This window comes from Streptopelia decaocto (genome assembly GCF_964273445.1).
Source record: "Streptopelia decaocto genome assembly, chromosome: 5".
Taxonomy (NCBI): Eukaryota; Metazoa; Chordata; class Aves; order Columbiformes; family Columbidae; genus Streptopelia; species Streptopelia decaocto.
Genome location: NC_138659.1, coordinates 41,493,049 through 41,507,421, shown reverse-complemented (window position 1 = coordinate 41,507,421; position 14,373 = coordinate 41,493,049). Strand labels below are relative to the sequence as shown.

At 36.8% G+C, this 14,373-nt stretch overlaps 1 protein-coding gene across 1 annotated transcript in view; it reads left to right on the top strand.

The window, feature by feature from the left end:
• The window catches only part of BICC1 (BicC family RNA binding protein 1), a 102,404-nt gene that overhangs the window by 21,145 nt on the left and 66,886 nt on the right, over nt 1-14,373 (top strand). The window contains exon 2 of the mRNA XM_082053081.1: nt 12,591-12,637. Within this exon, the coding sequence (XP_081909207.1) occupies nt 12,591-12,637 (47 nt within the window). The remainder of the gene's footprint in view (nt 1-12,590; nt 12,638-14,373) is intronic.

Genomic DNA, 14,373 nt, shown 5'->3' with positions numbered 1-14,373 from the left:
CTGTGGGCAAGTTTCTCATTTCCTCTACCTCTACCCTTTGGGCAGATCCATCCCACTCTCTTCTTTACATGACTACTTTGCAATTTCCACATTGTTTGCTCTATATTTTGCCATGCACAGAACTAATTGTATTTGTTCCTGAGTGAAACAGATGAACTTGTTGTATTCAAGTGTTATCTAGATTATGGTGATTATCTAGGAGTAAGCCAAATTAGTACATTTTTTTCTGTAATTAAAGCTGTGAACAGTATGAGTTGAGAGATACAATGCATTGCTCTAAGTTGGGTTACATGTTAAAGTGTGATTTTTACGTTCTGTGTTAAGCTATGAGGTTTTGTATGTTCTCCAGTTCTTAATTAACTGAAGACTTCAATGCCTTGCCCCAGTGTGTTTGCATGTACTTATTTGAATCTGTTAGTATGTTATACTTTTCTTCTTGACTTTTAAAACTTTTTGTCCTTTATGATTTTATACTAGTTTATAGCCAAGTTATGCTTTTCATAAAGAAGCTAAGTGGGTTTACATTTTTCTGTATGTAAACTCAGACGTCTGTTTTTTTCATATTCAGGAGGAGTAAAAAGATACAAAAAGGATTTGATTTAGTTTTATCAAATAATCAAAGCAACAGTTGATATCTAGTGGCTATCACTTCAGTAAGAGTGTCAGTAGTGTAACGCATTATATATTTAATCTAGAATGACTCACAATCTTATACTGAACTGGATATCAGTTATTCTTAATTTAACAGCCCTCTTCTAGAATTCCTCTGTAGTCACATACCTATAATTAGAATATACTAAAAATAAGACTGAATTGGATTTGATTGATGTTTGAAATATCAATGAAGGCATTTTGTTTCTGTGTGAAATGGAATTGTATAGACTTCTAATATATATTTGATAATTAATATAACGTATTTTTATGGTGCCATTTATACATAGTAGAATAGGTACTGAACACTTGAGTACTAAATACTTTGGAAGGAGACTGGAGATGTGAAGCAAAAGGAATAAAAGTATCTGAGTGGGATCTGGGAATTTACATCTGAGTTGATCCATCTGTTTTCAAACTGACTAACACAAAGTAGACAAAGGCAGATATTCAATAGAATGCTCAGGTTAAAGGAAAATTATGCCATGCAGCCCAGAGGTGTGGATTTGTGAGTGTGATCTTTTTCATAATAAATGTTCCCAGCTGTGTAGATGTGTAGGAACAGGAGCTTGGATGCCTAGGAAAGGATTCATTAACATGTATCATTTAAAAGCTCTGAGGCTTTTTTTATTTTAATGTCAATGAAAGAAATGAGTGTTTTTTTGGAAAGAAAAAGGGAACTGTTTGTGTTTTGTTCTCAAAATATTCTAATTGCATCCAGGAAGCTGGAGTGTGAGGTTGGTTGGTTTTTAGAAAACCAAGAGACTTAATTCCAAATAATGTTTTTTGTCCCATATGTATTTGAGGAATCTCGCTCAGCATAATGGTTCCAGATATGCATGGTGTCTTGTTACTGTTTGAAAAGGCTTTTTTTCCTTGTAGCTCAGTATGTAACCTGCATTTCAACAGACTTAAACTGGTTTCCTGTATAAAGCTTTGTCTTTGACTTAATCTTGGCTTCTCTCCTGTAACTCCACATCTGTGAATGACTCATAACAAGCAGGGCCATCAGAAAAATATTGTGTACATTTTTATCCAAATCTGTAGGGTTTTTGTCTTTAATTTTTTTACAGCCTTGCTACATCCCTTGCTCCCATGTAATGAATCATACAGTATCTGTACACATACCTGACAAGAAGGGTGGTTATGCATTGAGAGAAAGTTGAATGCTAAACAAATAGAAAGAATATCCCCAGCCATCAATCTGCTGAGAGCAGAGCTTTTGTATTTGGCAGTTGTCCTCTGTCAGCCCCTGGGGCACTTTGGATATTATGATTTTCTTTCCCCCTGTAAACAGCAAGTTCTGTTAAATGGATACTCCAGCCTGGGGGCAGAGTCGGATCTGTGGGGCACTGGCAGTAAGGGAGGTTTTGCCTCCTGGAGCACCATGGGGATTTTTTTGAGCCCTTGCAGGATCCAGTGGGCTGCATCCCCACTGCAGAGCCTTTTAGAAAAAATGCCAAGCGTTACACCTCTCACTTCTTACTGTGACTTGAATGTTTTGACTCATTTCCAGATGCACAGGGGCAGCTCAATCAGCTGCTCTGTCCCTTCTGGAGTGTTTATGGTGACTTAGGCTGCAGGGAAGAGGGAAAATGCTATAGCCTAGAAGATGGGTCTTTGTCTCCCATCTTCTCACTAAATTCCTTCCTAGGTGAACAACAGCCCCATAATTCAGTGTGAATTAAGTGCACATCAGCTCATATGCTAACAACAAGGGAGTCAATTTAGGCAAGATGAAAGCCTGGCTGGAATGGCTTAACCCACCGCCTTGTTTTGATCTCTTCCCTTGTGTCAGGGAGTAAGCACATCGGAATGGAAAAGTTGGTTGCTGGCATAAATAGCTTTTCATTGCTGTGATGAGGAATGTTTTACAACAGCAATGGGCCCTATGGGATATTGGTGAGATTTTCCTACAGCTACCAGAGCTCCAGTTGTCTCCTCCAAAACTACCTCTCTTTGGATCATGGGTTGAGGGAATTGATACTATCTAGGCTGTATTTAATGTGGGAGAGCACTCTTGCTGGCTTCACGGCCGGCCGCTGGCTGCTTCCGTCCGTTGTGCTCCTATAAAGGATTCGGAACAAATTAATACAATGTGAAAATTGTTTCTGGCCAGCCTGTCATTTTGACCACAGATTCCCAGATTTCCTGAAAAACGGAAATGTAGAAAGGCTTGTTTAAAGGAAAGGAGGCAATTAACTAACTCCTTGAATAAAGTAACAGAAGTTAAACCACCTCATATTTCCACATCTCAGTAGAGGTGACATTTCTTGGGATATGACTCCACTTGGTGTCTTTCTGGAGGGCAGCTTGGCCGAGGAGTGTAAGAAGCCTGAGGTTACAGATGCTTTATTCTTATACATTTATGTGGCAAAATTGTTTTATGGACATTGGAATGAATTATTCTCTTCCCTTTTTAGTACTGTATCTAACATATTATCAAAAAATGATTTTGTCCAAACTGGGGGAAAAACACCAGGGTGAGCTACAGTGCACGAATGCACTTAATATACGTTTTAATCAGTTTCACTCATACTAATAGCCATGGATCTTAATAAAGCTGTCTCATTGAAACTGACAGTGTTGGTTACTTTCACTCTTTAAATTATCAGTAGCACAGATACAAATTCTTTCTGTCTTAAGTGAAATTAGAAATACTCAGCTACTACAGCATTTACATGGCAAAAGGCTGACTTCATCCTTGATTAAAATGGAAGAAAAATGTTGCTTATAAGTAAGAAATCTGATTATAATAATCTAAGAATCTCTTGGTGAAAAATTATCGAAAGTTAGGTCTCTGTTCTTGAAAATGAACCTTTTCACAAAGCAAAGAAAACCTCAGTTTGCCCACATCAAATATGTTCTCTAACTTCATATAATATGTTTGGAACTTTAATAGTGTTATATAAGTTCTGGTGATAAGAAGAAATAAAATATAGTTTTAAAAATTTAATTTATGAATGCTTACAGTAATGCACCAACTACTCTTGTTTCAGAAAAATATCTAGTATCTTTTACAACCAGCAGCTCTCTAGTTGGGATGTCCTGTCATGAATTCTTTCTTCCTTTGAATTCTCATCTCCTTTCCTACAGCCTAACAGCTGACTATACTTCTGCATGGATATTCTCATATAATTTTCATCTTTTACAATACAATTAAAGTGCTTACAAACTTGAAATGAAATCCTTGCATTAGCTTGAGACTCCTTGTGCTTGAAGGAAAATCTTAAATGAAGTTGTTCTTCTTGTTGTTGTTTTACAGTCTCTCTGCTTCTCCCAGGTGCAGGGCCATTGATTTAATCTGTTGTTTTTTTGAAGAAAAGTGTAAGATATATAGTGACTTCCAAAGAGACTCAATACTCTTTGATTTATCAGGTTATAGCTGACCAACTGAGTATTCTAAGGGACAAGAGGCTTTGGTTTCAACCTAGATTTTGACAGTGAGAAATAGGACGGTAAGAACAGGCTCCAGAAATGTGAGCATCAAATTAAAATGTTGCTAGAAGTTTGGATGAAGGAAGAGGAAGTTGAAAACTTGATCTAGAAACATCAGCTGGGATTTCTACTATAGGAAACAGCAGAAACCCTTGGATACATCAGAAGGCTGGTACAGGAAACTTCCAGGAACATTTTACCCAGTGTGCCAGAGCATGGAGTACAAGAATGGACTTGCACATTGTTGGGATAGATGGCCAGTCATCACTTTTGCTTTTTGGTCTCTTCCTGCTGTATGACTGCAGTTCTACCACAGCAACCATAATCAAGCTGTGAAGATGAAGGATTTGTTACTGTGATTTCCACGTGTAAGGAAAGAGAAGCAAAATAATAGAGATGATGGGGTGTTTGGAGCTTTAATAGTGAACAAGTGTTAATCTGAGGCAGCTAATAGAGTAGTTCTAATCAGGTAATACAGTGCTGACAGCCAATTAGTTTTCCTGGCTTCGTTCTTCAGAGCAGCTGGCGGGAAGCAAAGCATTTATTTCACTGTCTCAATAAAATCCTGAATCTTATGCCACGCACTTGACTGCTCCACATCGCATAAGGCAGCGTTCTGTGGTTGTGTGGATAAGCCAGACCCATGTGTGCTGTTCAAATGAGAGATTTCTGATGAGGAAAAAGGGGCTCCCAAAGCAACCCCAACTTCACAGCCTATTTTCAAGCTGTGACTTGGCTGTAAAAATAAATAAATAAACAGACTTTCTCTGTGCAGAGACTTGGCAGACAGCTTTTTCCCTAGAGATAAATCTGTTTTTCAGAATTAGAAAAATCTGTTAGATATCTAAAATTTACAGTTGTTATGCATTAGATTATTCGTTCTGGATAGACTTTTATAGTTACGCAACTCTGAAAATATTGATGTAGAGGGGGAATTGACACGGCAAGTAGCCTTCAGGGTAACTCTATTTTTTTCCTGTTTTATTTTCCCCTAATGCTATTAGTTGCCAAATCCATGGGGTCCTTATGGAAACTAGAAGCAAATCTCTAGAAATATTTGTCCAAAATCAATGTATTTGTCTTTAGAGTGTATATTTTTTTTTTCCTTGATTGTTGTGGTGGTGGTAGAAGTAAGCATAGTTTGTTTTAAGCTTTGCCTTTTTCTCTGCATTGTTGTTTTCTTTATTCATTGCAAATGATGGATGGATGAAATCTTATAGGATGTGTAGGATGGTTTTAATTCTTTGCCAACAGTCTTAATTTTAATATAGGGGAAGAAAGGTTTATTGGAAGGTACATATTCTAATAAGTGAAAATGCCCATATAGTCTTCATGATTCTGGATCTGAGTGTAAATGTGGTCTTTAGGGGAGAACAAAGAATATGAACATCTTACCTGGCTGTGTTTCCATGTGCATTCAGATGACATTAGCCTTGGTCCAAGAAACCTCATCCAGCCAGCAAGTGGTCCAGACAGACATCATAGATGCTGGACTTCCCGAGGGCTCATGAACATGGGATTTCACCATCAGGGTACAAGTATCCCATGCTCAGTCTGCTTTTTTTCCCCAGCACAACTTGTGTATGTCAGAAGTTACAGCACATCTGGCCTCTTTATGGATGGCTTAGTAGCTTGTGGATCAAGTTCCTCCTAACAGAAGGAGATACAGTGGAATCCACCCAAAAAATGTCCAGATATTAAACAGTCTTATTTATTGTCATTTACTCAGCATGCTGAAATTCTTCCAATTCTTCCTTGGCTGCTCTACCAGATAAAGAATGCTCCCATATAAACTTTTAAAATTTGTATCACAGATATCTTTTTGTCTGCAGTGTTAAGTTTTTTCCCCTTTGTAATAAAAGGGTGACACTCTCATTGTTGCCTTCAGTCCAGGAGTCCTTTTGTAACAGAATGAGATGCTGGGTAATTTTTTTAACATCCCAGGTATCATGTATGTCCTGACTTGACAAGTTTGTCAGCAAGGTAGATGGACAGGTATATTTTTGCTAGTTTTCTTGGTTGTTGAGTGCACCAATAACTTCTGGAGTATTTTGGGTTTTGTTTCTCTCACCTACCTCCCTTTCTGATACCCCCAGTTGAATTCTTTGCTTTACTCTAACCTGTATGTGCTGAGCATCTTCAAAACCTCAAGGTTGCTACATGTGAACTTATGGAAGTTTAAATACCTGATTTTTATTCACTGACTCTGAAAAACTTGGTCATATTTATGGAGCCACAGGAGACCCTAAAATACTGAGACTGATGATAGGTGTTACAGGTTGGTTCATGAAATTGATTATAATAAATAATAAAGTGAGTAGAATACGTAATGTTACTTAAAAGCAAATTGAAGAACTGTAGTCAAGATTGTTTCATGTGCAGAATTCTTGTTTGTTTAGATCTAGTTACATTTCTTGCCAGACCCTTTAATTTCAGCTAAATTGTCTCTTTAACATCTTGGTTCCTAAGCTGAGAGCTGGAAGTGAGACTGGCTTTTTAACAATGAGAAAAGGGGAAAGCCTTTTTTGTTTGGATGTCAACAAATTCAGTTCAAGATCAATTCTTTTCTTTAAGAATGTATGCTCTATCTTTTCCTAAAAGCAGATTTTCAGCAGTTTGGCTTCACTCTGTGGCCATCGGGGTGGAATTCTTTACCTTGGCTTGACATAAGGCAGCTTTTGGAATATGTATGGGTTAGTGTCTGACTTTGCACAGGAAAACAATTTTTTTGTCAGGTGGTTTCTGGTTCAATGAAAAACGTTTTTAGCTGGGTGGTGGGTTTTGTATGTGATAACCAGCTTAGTAACTTCTGAAAAATAGCACAGCCTTTCAATATGAATAAATGTCACTTTCATTAAAAAAAAAAAAATAAATAAAAAACAACCCGGTTATATAGCTACCATGTTTCTATGGCAGTTTCAGGAAAAAAATCAAATCTAATTAACATGAGGACAATCTCAACATAAGTGTTATGAATTCCTTCTCATTCAGTAGACAGTGATTACTTACCTTCAGGTAAATTATTCTACAGTTCCTTGAAATGTTGTCTTGCTAAAATTAAAATAATACCTAGTTATTTATTCTGTTAAAGAGTGTTTTGATGCCAGGAATGATTGTTTCATCACAGCTGAAACATGAAAATCAGAACATGCTTTTACATTCTCTTATAAATAATCTTTCAATGCAGATAGAGGAAGAAGTTTTGACCCTAATCAATGTAAAGACAAGTTCACAAATATATTACATTGTGTTTTCAATAATAATTTCAAGACTTTAAAAAAAAAAAAAAGAGACAGAGCTAATGTGTGAGATCAATGCAGAGTTACAATAATTAATTTAAATGAGACTTGACTTAATCAGTGTATCTTGGGTTCAGTTCTTGTAAAACATGGCCTGTATTGTAACAATTTTTTTCATAAATAAAATAACATTAGAAGTAAAAGTTCAAATTCGTTTTTCCAGGTGAACTTAGAAGAAATTACAATTGGGCTTTTTTCTGATTCGGTGATGAAGTAGCCAGGCAGTGTACTTCATGGGTACCATAATAGTTAACACCTGTTTCAACTGTTTGATATTTGTATTGGATGGAACCCTGGCAATCCAATATATCTTGAAAAGCAAAAACCTAATCTAAAATATTTCATGGTATGGAAGAAATTATAATAAACAGAGTACAGCTTAAAATATAAAATGCTTATTATGCACATTTACATAGCCTTTCGTCTGTATTTCTGAAACCAATGTTACCATTTTGTGTAAAAACAATCCTAGTTTTGTGAAGGTCACTTAAGTGATTATTCAATACTATAAAATAAACACTGTTTCTAAGAAAACAGTATTTCCTGGGTAGCAGAGGTTGGCAGACATGAACCAATTTGTCAGTCAGCAGTCAGTACACTGTATTAATTACCGTTCTCTCAAATCTGTTTTGGGGACAGGGGCCATTGGCAGGAGGGTGAAGTGGTCTCTTAAGGCAGGTCACCAGGCACAGCTTTCCTGAGCTCACCTGGAAATCTTGTCCAAGTACTGGTGCTTGTTCCTATTTCTCATTAGAGACCCTGTGAAGCAGTTGTCATTGGGCACACTTAGTTGAGTTTGAGGAGTACTTTCATTGACTTGGTAGCACTTTTCGCTGTAAAATGTGCTGTTAACTGCTCTTTTCCTACATGGGTCATATTTGTGGTGGCAGAGGAGCCTGTGGTTCTGAAGAAGATTTACAAAAAGATAATTTTGTCTAGTGGTGCTTCTTGAAGCTGTGGTTGCCCAAACACCTTCAGCTGGCACATGCTGGAGCTGCCAGCAAAGTGAACCCTGAAGATCTTCTCCCTCTGCCCTTCCTGGCCAAGGTAGACCAGGAGGGTATTCTAGTAAATGCTGCTTTTTCTACCAAGTGTAAACCTGGTCCGTGCTGCGGCTGCACAGGAAGAAGAGCGGAACAAGGTGGAAGGAAGGGAACAGCAAAGGCTCTTTCTTTTGGTGGCTGGAAACGTTCTTATAAAACAAAACTCTTCCACAAGTAACCACTTGGACTTGTCTTTGAAAAACATTCTCACAGCAACTGAGGATAGTGGGGCTCTAGTGACCTGTATCTGTAGGAAGAAAGCTCTAGAAGTGTTTTTTTAACTATTATTTGAAGTGGAATTTAGCCATTGAATAACTGAATTGCACTTGTTGACATAATACTTCCCAGACAGGGATTAGTGATGGGAACTTAAATGCTAGGAGTTAGTGTCACTTTTAATGTTGTTTGTTACTGATACTGTATTTTGAAATAATTAATTTCGTTTACAAAGTCAGACAATGCAAACCTTTGTCTGTTGAAATGTGAAAGCTTATTTCCAGTTTAATGATGAGCTGGGCTACCTTGTGCCTCCCATGCAGCACAGGTACTCACTGCCACCCCCCTCAGCCTCCCACAGAAAGCTTGTTCCCTTGGGTGTCCGAGATCTCGGAAATTTACAGCTTTTTGAAGAAAGCTTGGTTTCATATTAAAATTTTAATTAATATTAGTAAGATTACTAACATTCTCTGCCAGGGTATATCTGTCAAATGAAAATTTTGGGAGGTTGTTAATATATTTTAAAGTTGAGGTTTATTTTGAGAGTTGGGGTTAATACTCTCAAGATTTGTTTAGAAAGAAGTTGAGCTGAGGATGCAATGACCTGGCAGACTTTTTTCCTAAACACAAATTAGTGCTTGCTTTTATCTCTGTTTGTCTGATTTGAGGTGAACCTCAATCACTTATCAAATTGCAGCACGTTGTAGTGAACACTGTAAGTGGGTTCCACTTCTAATGACTTGTGCATAAATTTCATAACTCTGGAATGCATCTCTTACTCATTTCCTTGGAAGAGATGCTGGTTTTGTCTTGTTGTTTGAACAAGGTCTGTTTAACCTTTCAATTATGAAAGAAGTGGATAAATTTTCCTTCATGTTTGGTTACTCTTACTGTTTTCAGAAGTGCTAGAACTGTCTCTGCCTGCTTTGGAGAGGAAGAGAGACTTCAGGATAATTTCACGTGAATGGTAAATGTTTTGCACACATCGGAAACTTTCTTAGACACTTAGTTTGGAGGAAAACAGAGATTAAAATGTATGTGATTGTGGGTAGCATCCCAAAATTAATAAACTACTGATGAAATTTATTTCTTAACTCTAATTTCTCCTCATAGAAATAAAGCAAATTTTAGAAAGCAAGTAAAATAAGAGTAAACCAATATATCTGGTACAAAGTTATATCAACAGGAGGGAGGACAAAAAGGAAGTAACTAGAGAATAGCTAGCTTAAAAGGAAATGTAATATACTGCTTCATGTAGTTTATCTTCAAATTTTTATGCATTTTTTTTTCTTTTATAGTTTAAGATACCATCATAAGTGTAACTCAGTACTTTAATCTGAAATTCTGAGCATCTTTATAAATTCAGTGGATAATGGAGATAGTAATGACTAGATCACCTTAATATACAAGAACAATTTCATATGAAAACTGATCAGAGGCCAACCTCTTCATGGATTAAATAGTGCTGCATCATGGACACAAATTGACAACATACTAATATATTACAATGTGGTTTTAATCATGTGAAGAACTGCTTTAAGGAACGCAGACCTTAAACTTCAGTGTCTAAAAAACACCATACAGTCTTCCCTGTCTTCTCATAGATATTGTGAGACCTGACAAGTGTTATCATAAAACATATCTCATGTCCTGAAAAGCTATAAGGAAATACCAGATCTTTATAGTATGGTGCAACAACTGAAACCACTGATTATTAAGTAAAGATGTTTCTATAGTGCCATTTGCTCCAACTTCACTATCTCTATACTTTTTTTCCTGTGAACCCGGTTTAGGATGTTCTCATTTCTCTTTTTCCTTAATTCATCCATGCTTGTTGGAGTCCATCTGTTGTACCATACAGTTGTGGGACCAAGCGGTAAATCAGGTCACCAAAATGATTCAGATTTAAAATAAACCTACAATAAAAAGCTTGGAATTTGCTTTGTCAGCATTCTGTTTAAATGCCCTGCAGAGCATCACTGCTGTTATCTAAGCCATCTCTTGTTTGTATTCAGTTTAGGAATCATGTGTTTGCAGCTGGAACAAAATCTGTCTATTCTCAAAACTGCAAATTCAGCCTCACATCTGTCATGTCCTCATCTCCGATTTATCCCCTGTACTCTCTGATTAAAAGCACGTTGGTCCAATGTTTCACTTGAAACAGTGTGGTGGTACTCTTCATTTCCCAAAAGTGTTCCATAGCTATTTCTGAGTTAATGGAAAACTTGTAAAACAACATGTACCTATGACGTGGCTGCTGTCACAAGAAATTTGTTTTCTTTCCTGCTGGTATCTGTAGCTTGTAAATCCAAAAAACTGAAATCTTCCCCAGTTACTCTCTCAGCTTCCAGAAAACCTTGTTCTGGTGAAATATGCACCAGTTTACTCTTCTCTTACAGGCACTTGTGGGTTTTGAGGGTGAGGGCTTTTTCTTCTTGGACTTGTGGAACTGTGGAGTCTGGTGTTGCTCTGCAGCAAAATGACTGCTCGACAGGCTTCGTTCATCGCCTCTGCTCTGACTGCGCTGGAGCTAAATAACTTGAACTTCTGAACTGTATTAGATAACACTGCCTAGCGTACGCTTTCTCCATGGTATTTAAGTGTCATTATTGATATTTTGAGAAGCCTGGCACTGCTTGCTCTTGGTTGGAAAATGTCTTCTCATGCCTCCAGCCTCTGTCTGCTCAGTTGCATTTGTTTTTAGGTTGTGTTAGCTGAGTTAACATTAAGAGTTTGGAATTGTTTGTGTCACTGAAAGAGTGGGGAGAAATAAATACCTGAAACAGAGTTTTGAGGCCAGTGTGATGGGCTGAGCTAGAGGTTTGTTTTGGACATGAGAAACACAGAAAGATCGTGATGATAATGACTTTCTTCAGTAATCCAGTACCATTCAGGACACATATTTTTTGTGCTTGGAGTTCCGTTAGTAGGCATCCCTTTCTCCAGAGAAAAGGAAATGATCCGCTTCATAATCAGTTTGAGCTGTTTTGAGTTGGTTGCTAGGTCTCAGGGTGCAGCACAGATAAGATACAACATAAGCTATATGCAAACAGTTGTATCATTTTAAGTGCAATCATTTACATTAAATAAATTTACAGTTATGTGGGAGGATGAAGGTGTCTGAGTTTTTCCCTGCTAACAAGTGCTGCTTTGCCCACGGTTGCCAAGCCCTACCAGTAGCTAGGTTTGATGCCACTTTTGGCTTCAAGTCATCTTCATTGAGTGTTGTTCTCAAATGTGATTCTGTCTCTGGTTTTTCCAGTGGCACCATTTCTGGGGGAAGAATCCAGGGCTGCCTTTTGGTTTTACCTGCTTGGAATGTCAGAGCTCATGTACTTTCCACCAGCCAGTGTTTGTTGCAAAATTTCACTGGATAATAAGCAATTGAGAAAGGAATATTTAACAGCACTAATAAGTTTTTAGATGTTTATGGCATTTTCTTAGTCTTAATAAACCACATAGCAGTAGCTCTATGTTTCACTTCAATATAAAAAATAACAGAATAGAGGAAAAATATTTTAATGTGATTCTGGCCTACTATAATGCTCATTCTTGTTTTGGTTCTAATTTTTAATCTTCATATAGTAAATCTTGTGCCCTCCTAGCTTTCTTCTGATCCTCCTGTTAATAGAATTACGCAGCAGAATATGCAGTGTGAATAAATCCTTAGACTTATGGGACCATATTTACTTTGTAACTAAAATATGTATCAGTATATTACAGCTCTAGTGTGCAAATACAAACATCTGCTTGGACTCCATCCTTACCAAGTGACTTGCAAAAGGTCATTCTGGGTCTTAGTTGTTGACAAATATTTATTGCATGTGAGAGAATTACTCAGTTATAATTTCACAGTAGCATGTGCTCATTGATAATTTCTATATGTGAACCTGTAAATTTTATCCTATGTATTTAGTAACCTGGTCTGGGTTTTGTTTTACAGCTGCTGCTGAGGGCAAAGGAAAAAGTGGGGAAGACTTTTTCCAGAAGGTAAGAAAGCTATTTTAATCCTATAACTTCAGTTGACTAGAGGAGAAAATATGCCCATTGCTCAACTATGAGCTCAAGTGATTAAACTTAATGTGCAGTTTTCACTGTATTGATGAAATGTTTTACAAATGCTTGTTATTTAATGTGTTTACGAGCCATTAGCTATGCACGGAGTGTGATGAACTATATGTCCCTTAGTGTGTGCTACTGTCATTCATGCTCAACAACTTAAGTATTCTTTAACTGAAAATGTCAAAATACACATTATGAAAGGTTATTTTGCTTAGTAGCAGGGGGTTCACCCAAAAGATGTTGTGAAGTGGTCTTAAGGTTTTTGTGTCTATGGATAAACACTACATCCTGTTATTGAAAAACTGACATGAGACTTACTGTGATATCATTGAAAGCATAAATATTTGGTTGAGAAATGGAAAGGCCTTTTAAGAAAGAAATGCACAGTCCACAGAGTGATTCAATAAAGTTTGTGGTTAGACAGAAGCACGGAAAGACTGGAAAAAAATAGTCCTTCAGCAACTAAACTACAAAGAGCAACATGGTCAAGAGTAATGACTTTGAAACTATTTTTGAGTTCTTTTTTTCTTAACAATAGTGTGTAAAATGTTATGAGTTAATGCACAGTATGCTAATAAAAATTATCCATTTTTCTGCACTATAGAGAAGACACTGTTTTCATGCTGTATACTGAAATACCTTGAAACTCTTTTTGACTTGGTTTTCCATTAAACAAGTAGTTTGCTGTATTTTACATGTTTTCTTCATATTTATAAATGGTACTTCAAAAAAGGTCCTTTTAGTTGTGAAAGAATACTTTGTCTTGCACGTGGTTGTCAGATGCCTCAATGAAGGCTGGTGGGGAGGAGTGTGTACACTGGCAAAATGTTTGTTTTAAGAACTGTTTTATAGGAATCTTCAGATTATGTTGCTCTTGACTGACAATGTGTTACTTTTCTGAATGACATGCTTGTGCTTAACTGTCCAATATTAGTGTGCACGGAGAAAGAATGTGTCAATAATTCTTAGGATTTTATGAAAATGCATGGGGATTTTTTTTTTACTTGCTGCAACAAAGCTGAGCCACAGTAGCATATAATTCATTCTACAAATTCATTTTACAACACAGTGTTTTCTCACACTTGTATAAATCTGCTCATAACTCTTGAAGCTGCAGACTAAGTATTTCCTCTCTGTGGCATTAAGTGGCTTATATTTTTGACATGTATTTGTATACTTGATTATTTACTGTAGGTACGGTGTACCTTAGAATAATGTACCTATTAGTGTAATAGCAAAAAATACAGTTTTGAATTTATTAGGAGAGCAAAATGTGCTACAACTCGAAGTATGTGAATAAAAGTACATTACTTATCCATACTGGTAATAAATTTAGTGGCTATTTTGGCATTAGTATATTGTCATATATGTGCATAATTGTTATATAGGCACAGTGTGGATGCTGCAATAGGTTAAAGCTGCTTCATTTTGCCTGGCATTCTTTTTACAGTCTCATCTACTCTATAGTTTAGATTACTGAAGTTTCTAAGTACATACACACGACATTGCAGCTAATAAAAGCAGATGGAAACTATCTGCTTTGAGAGTTTTCTTTTGTTCAAAAAAAAAAAATCTTTGGACAGTTGCTCATAGCTTACTCACTGTCTCTGTCTGTGCAATTTCCTTTAATCGGGGTTAAGCTTTTTCTTTCTCATATGACATGA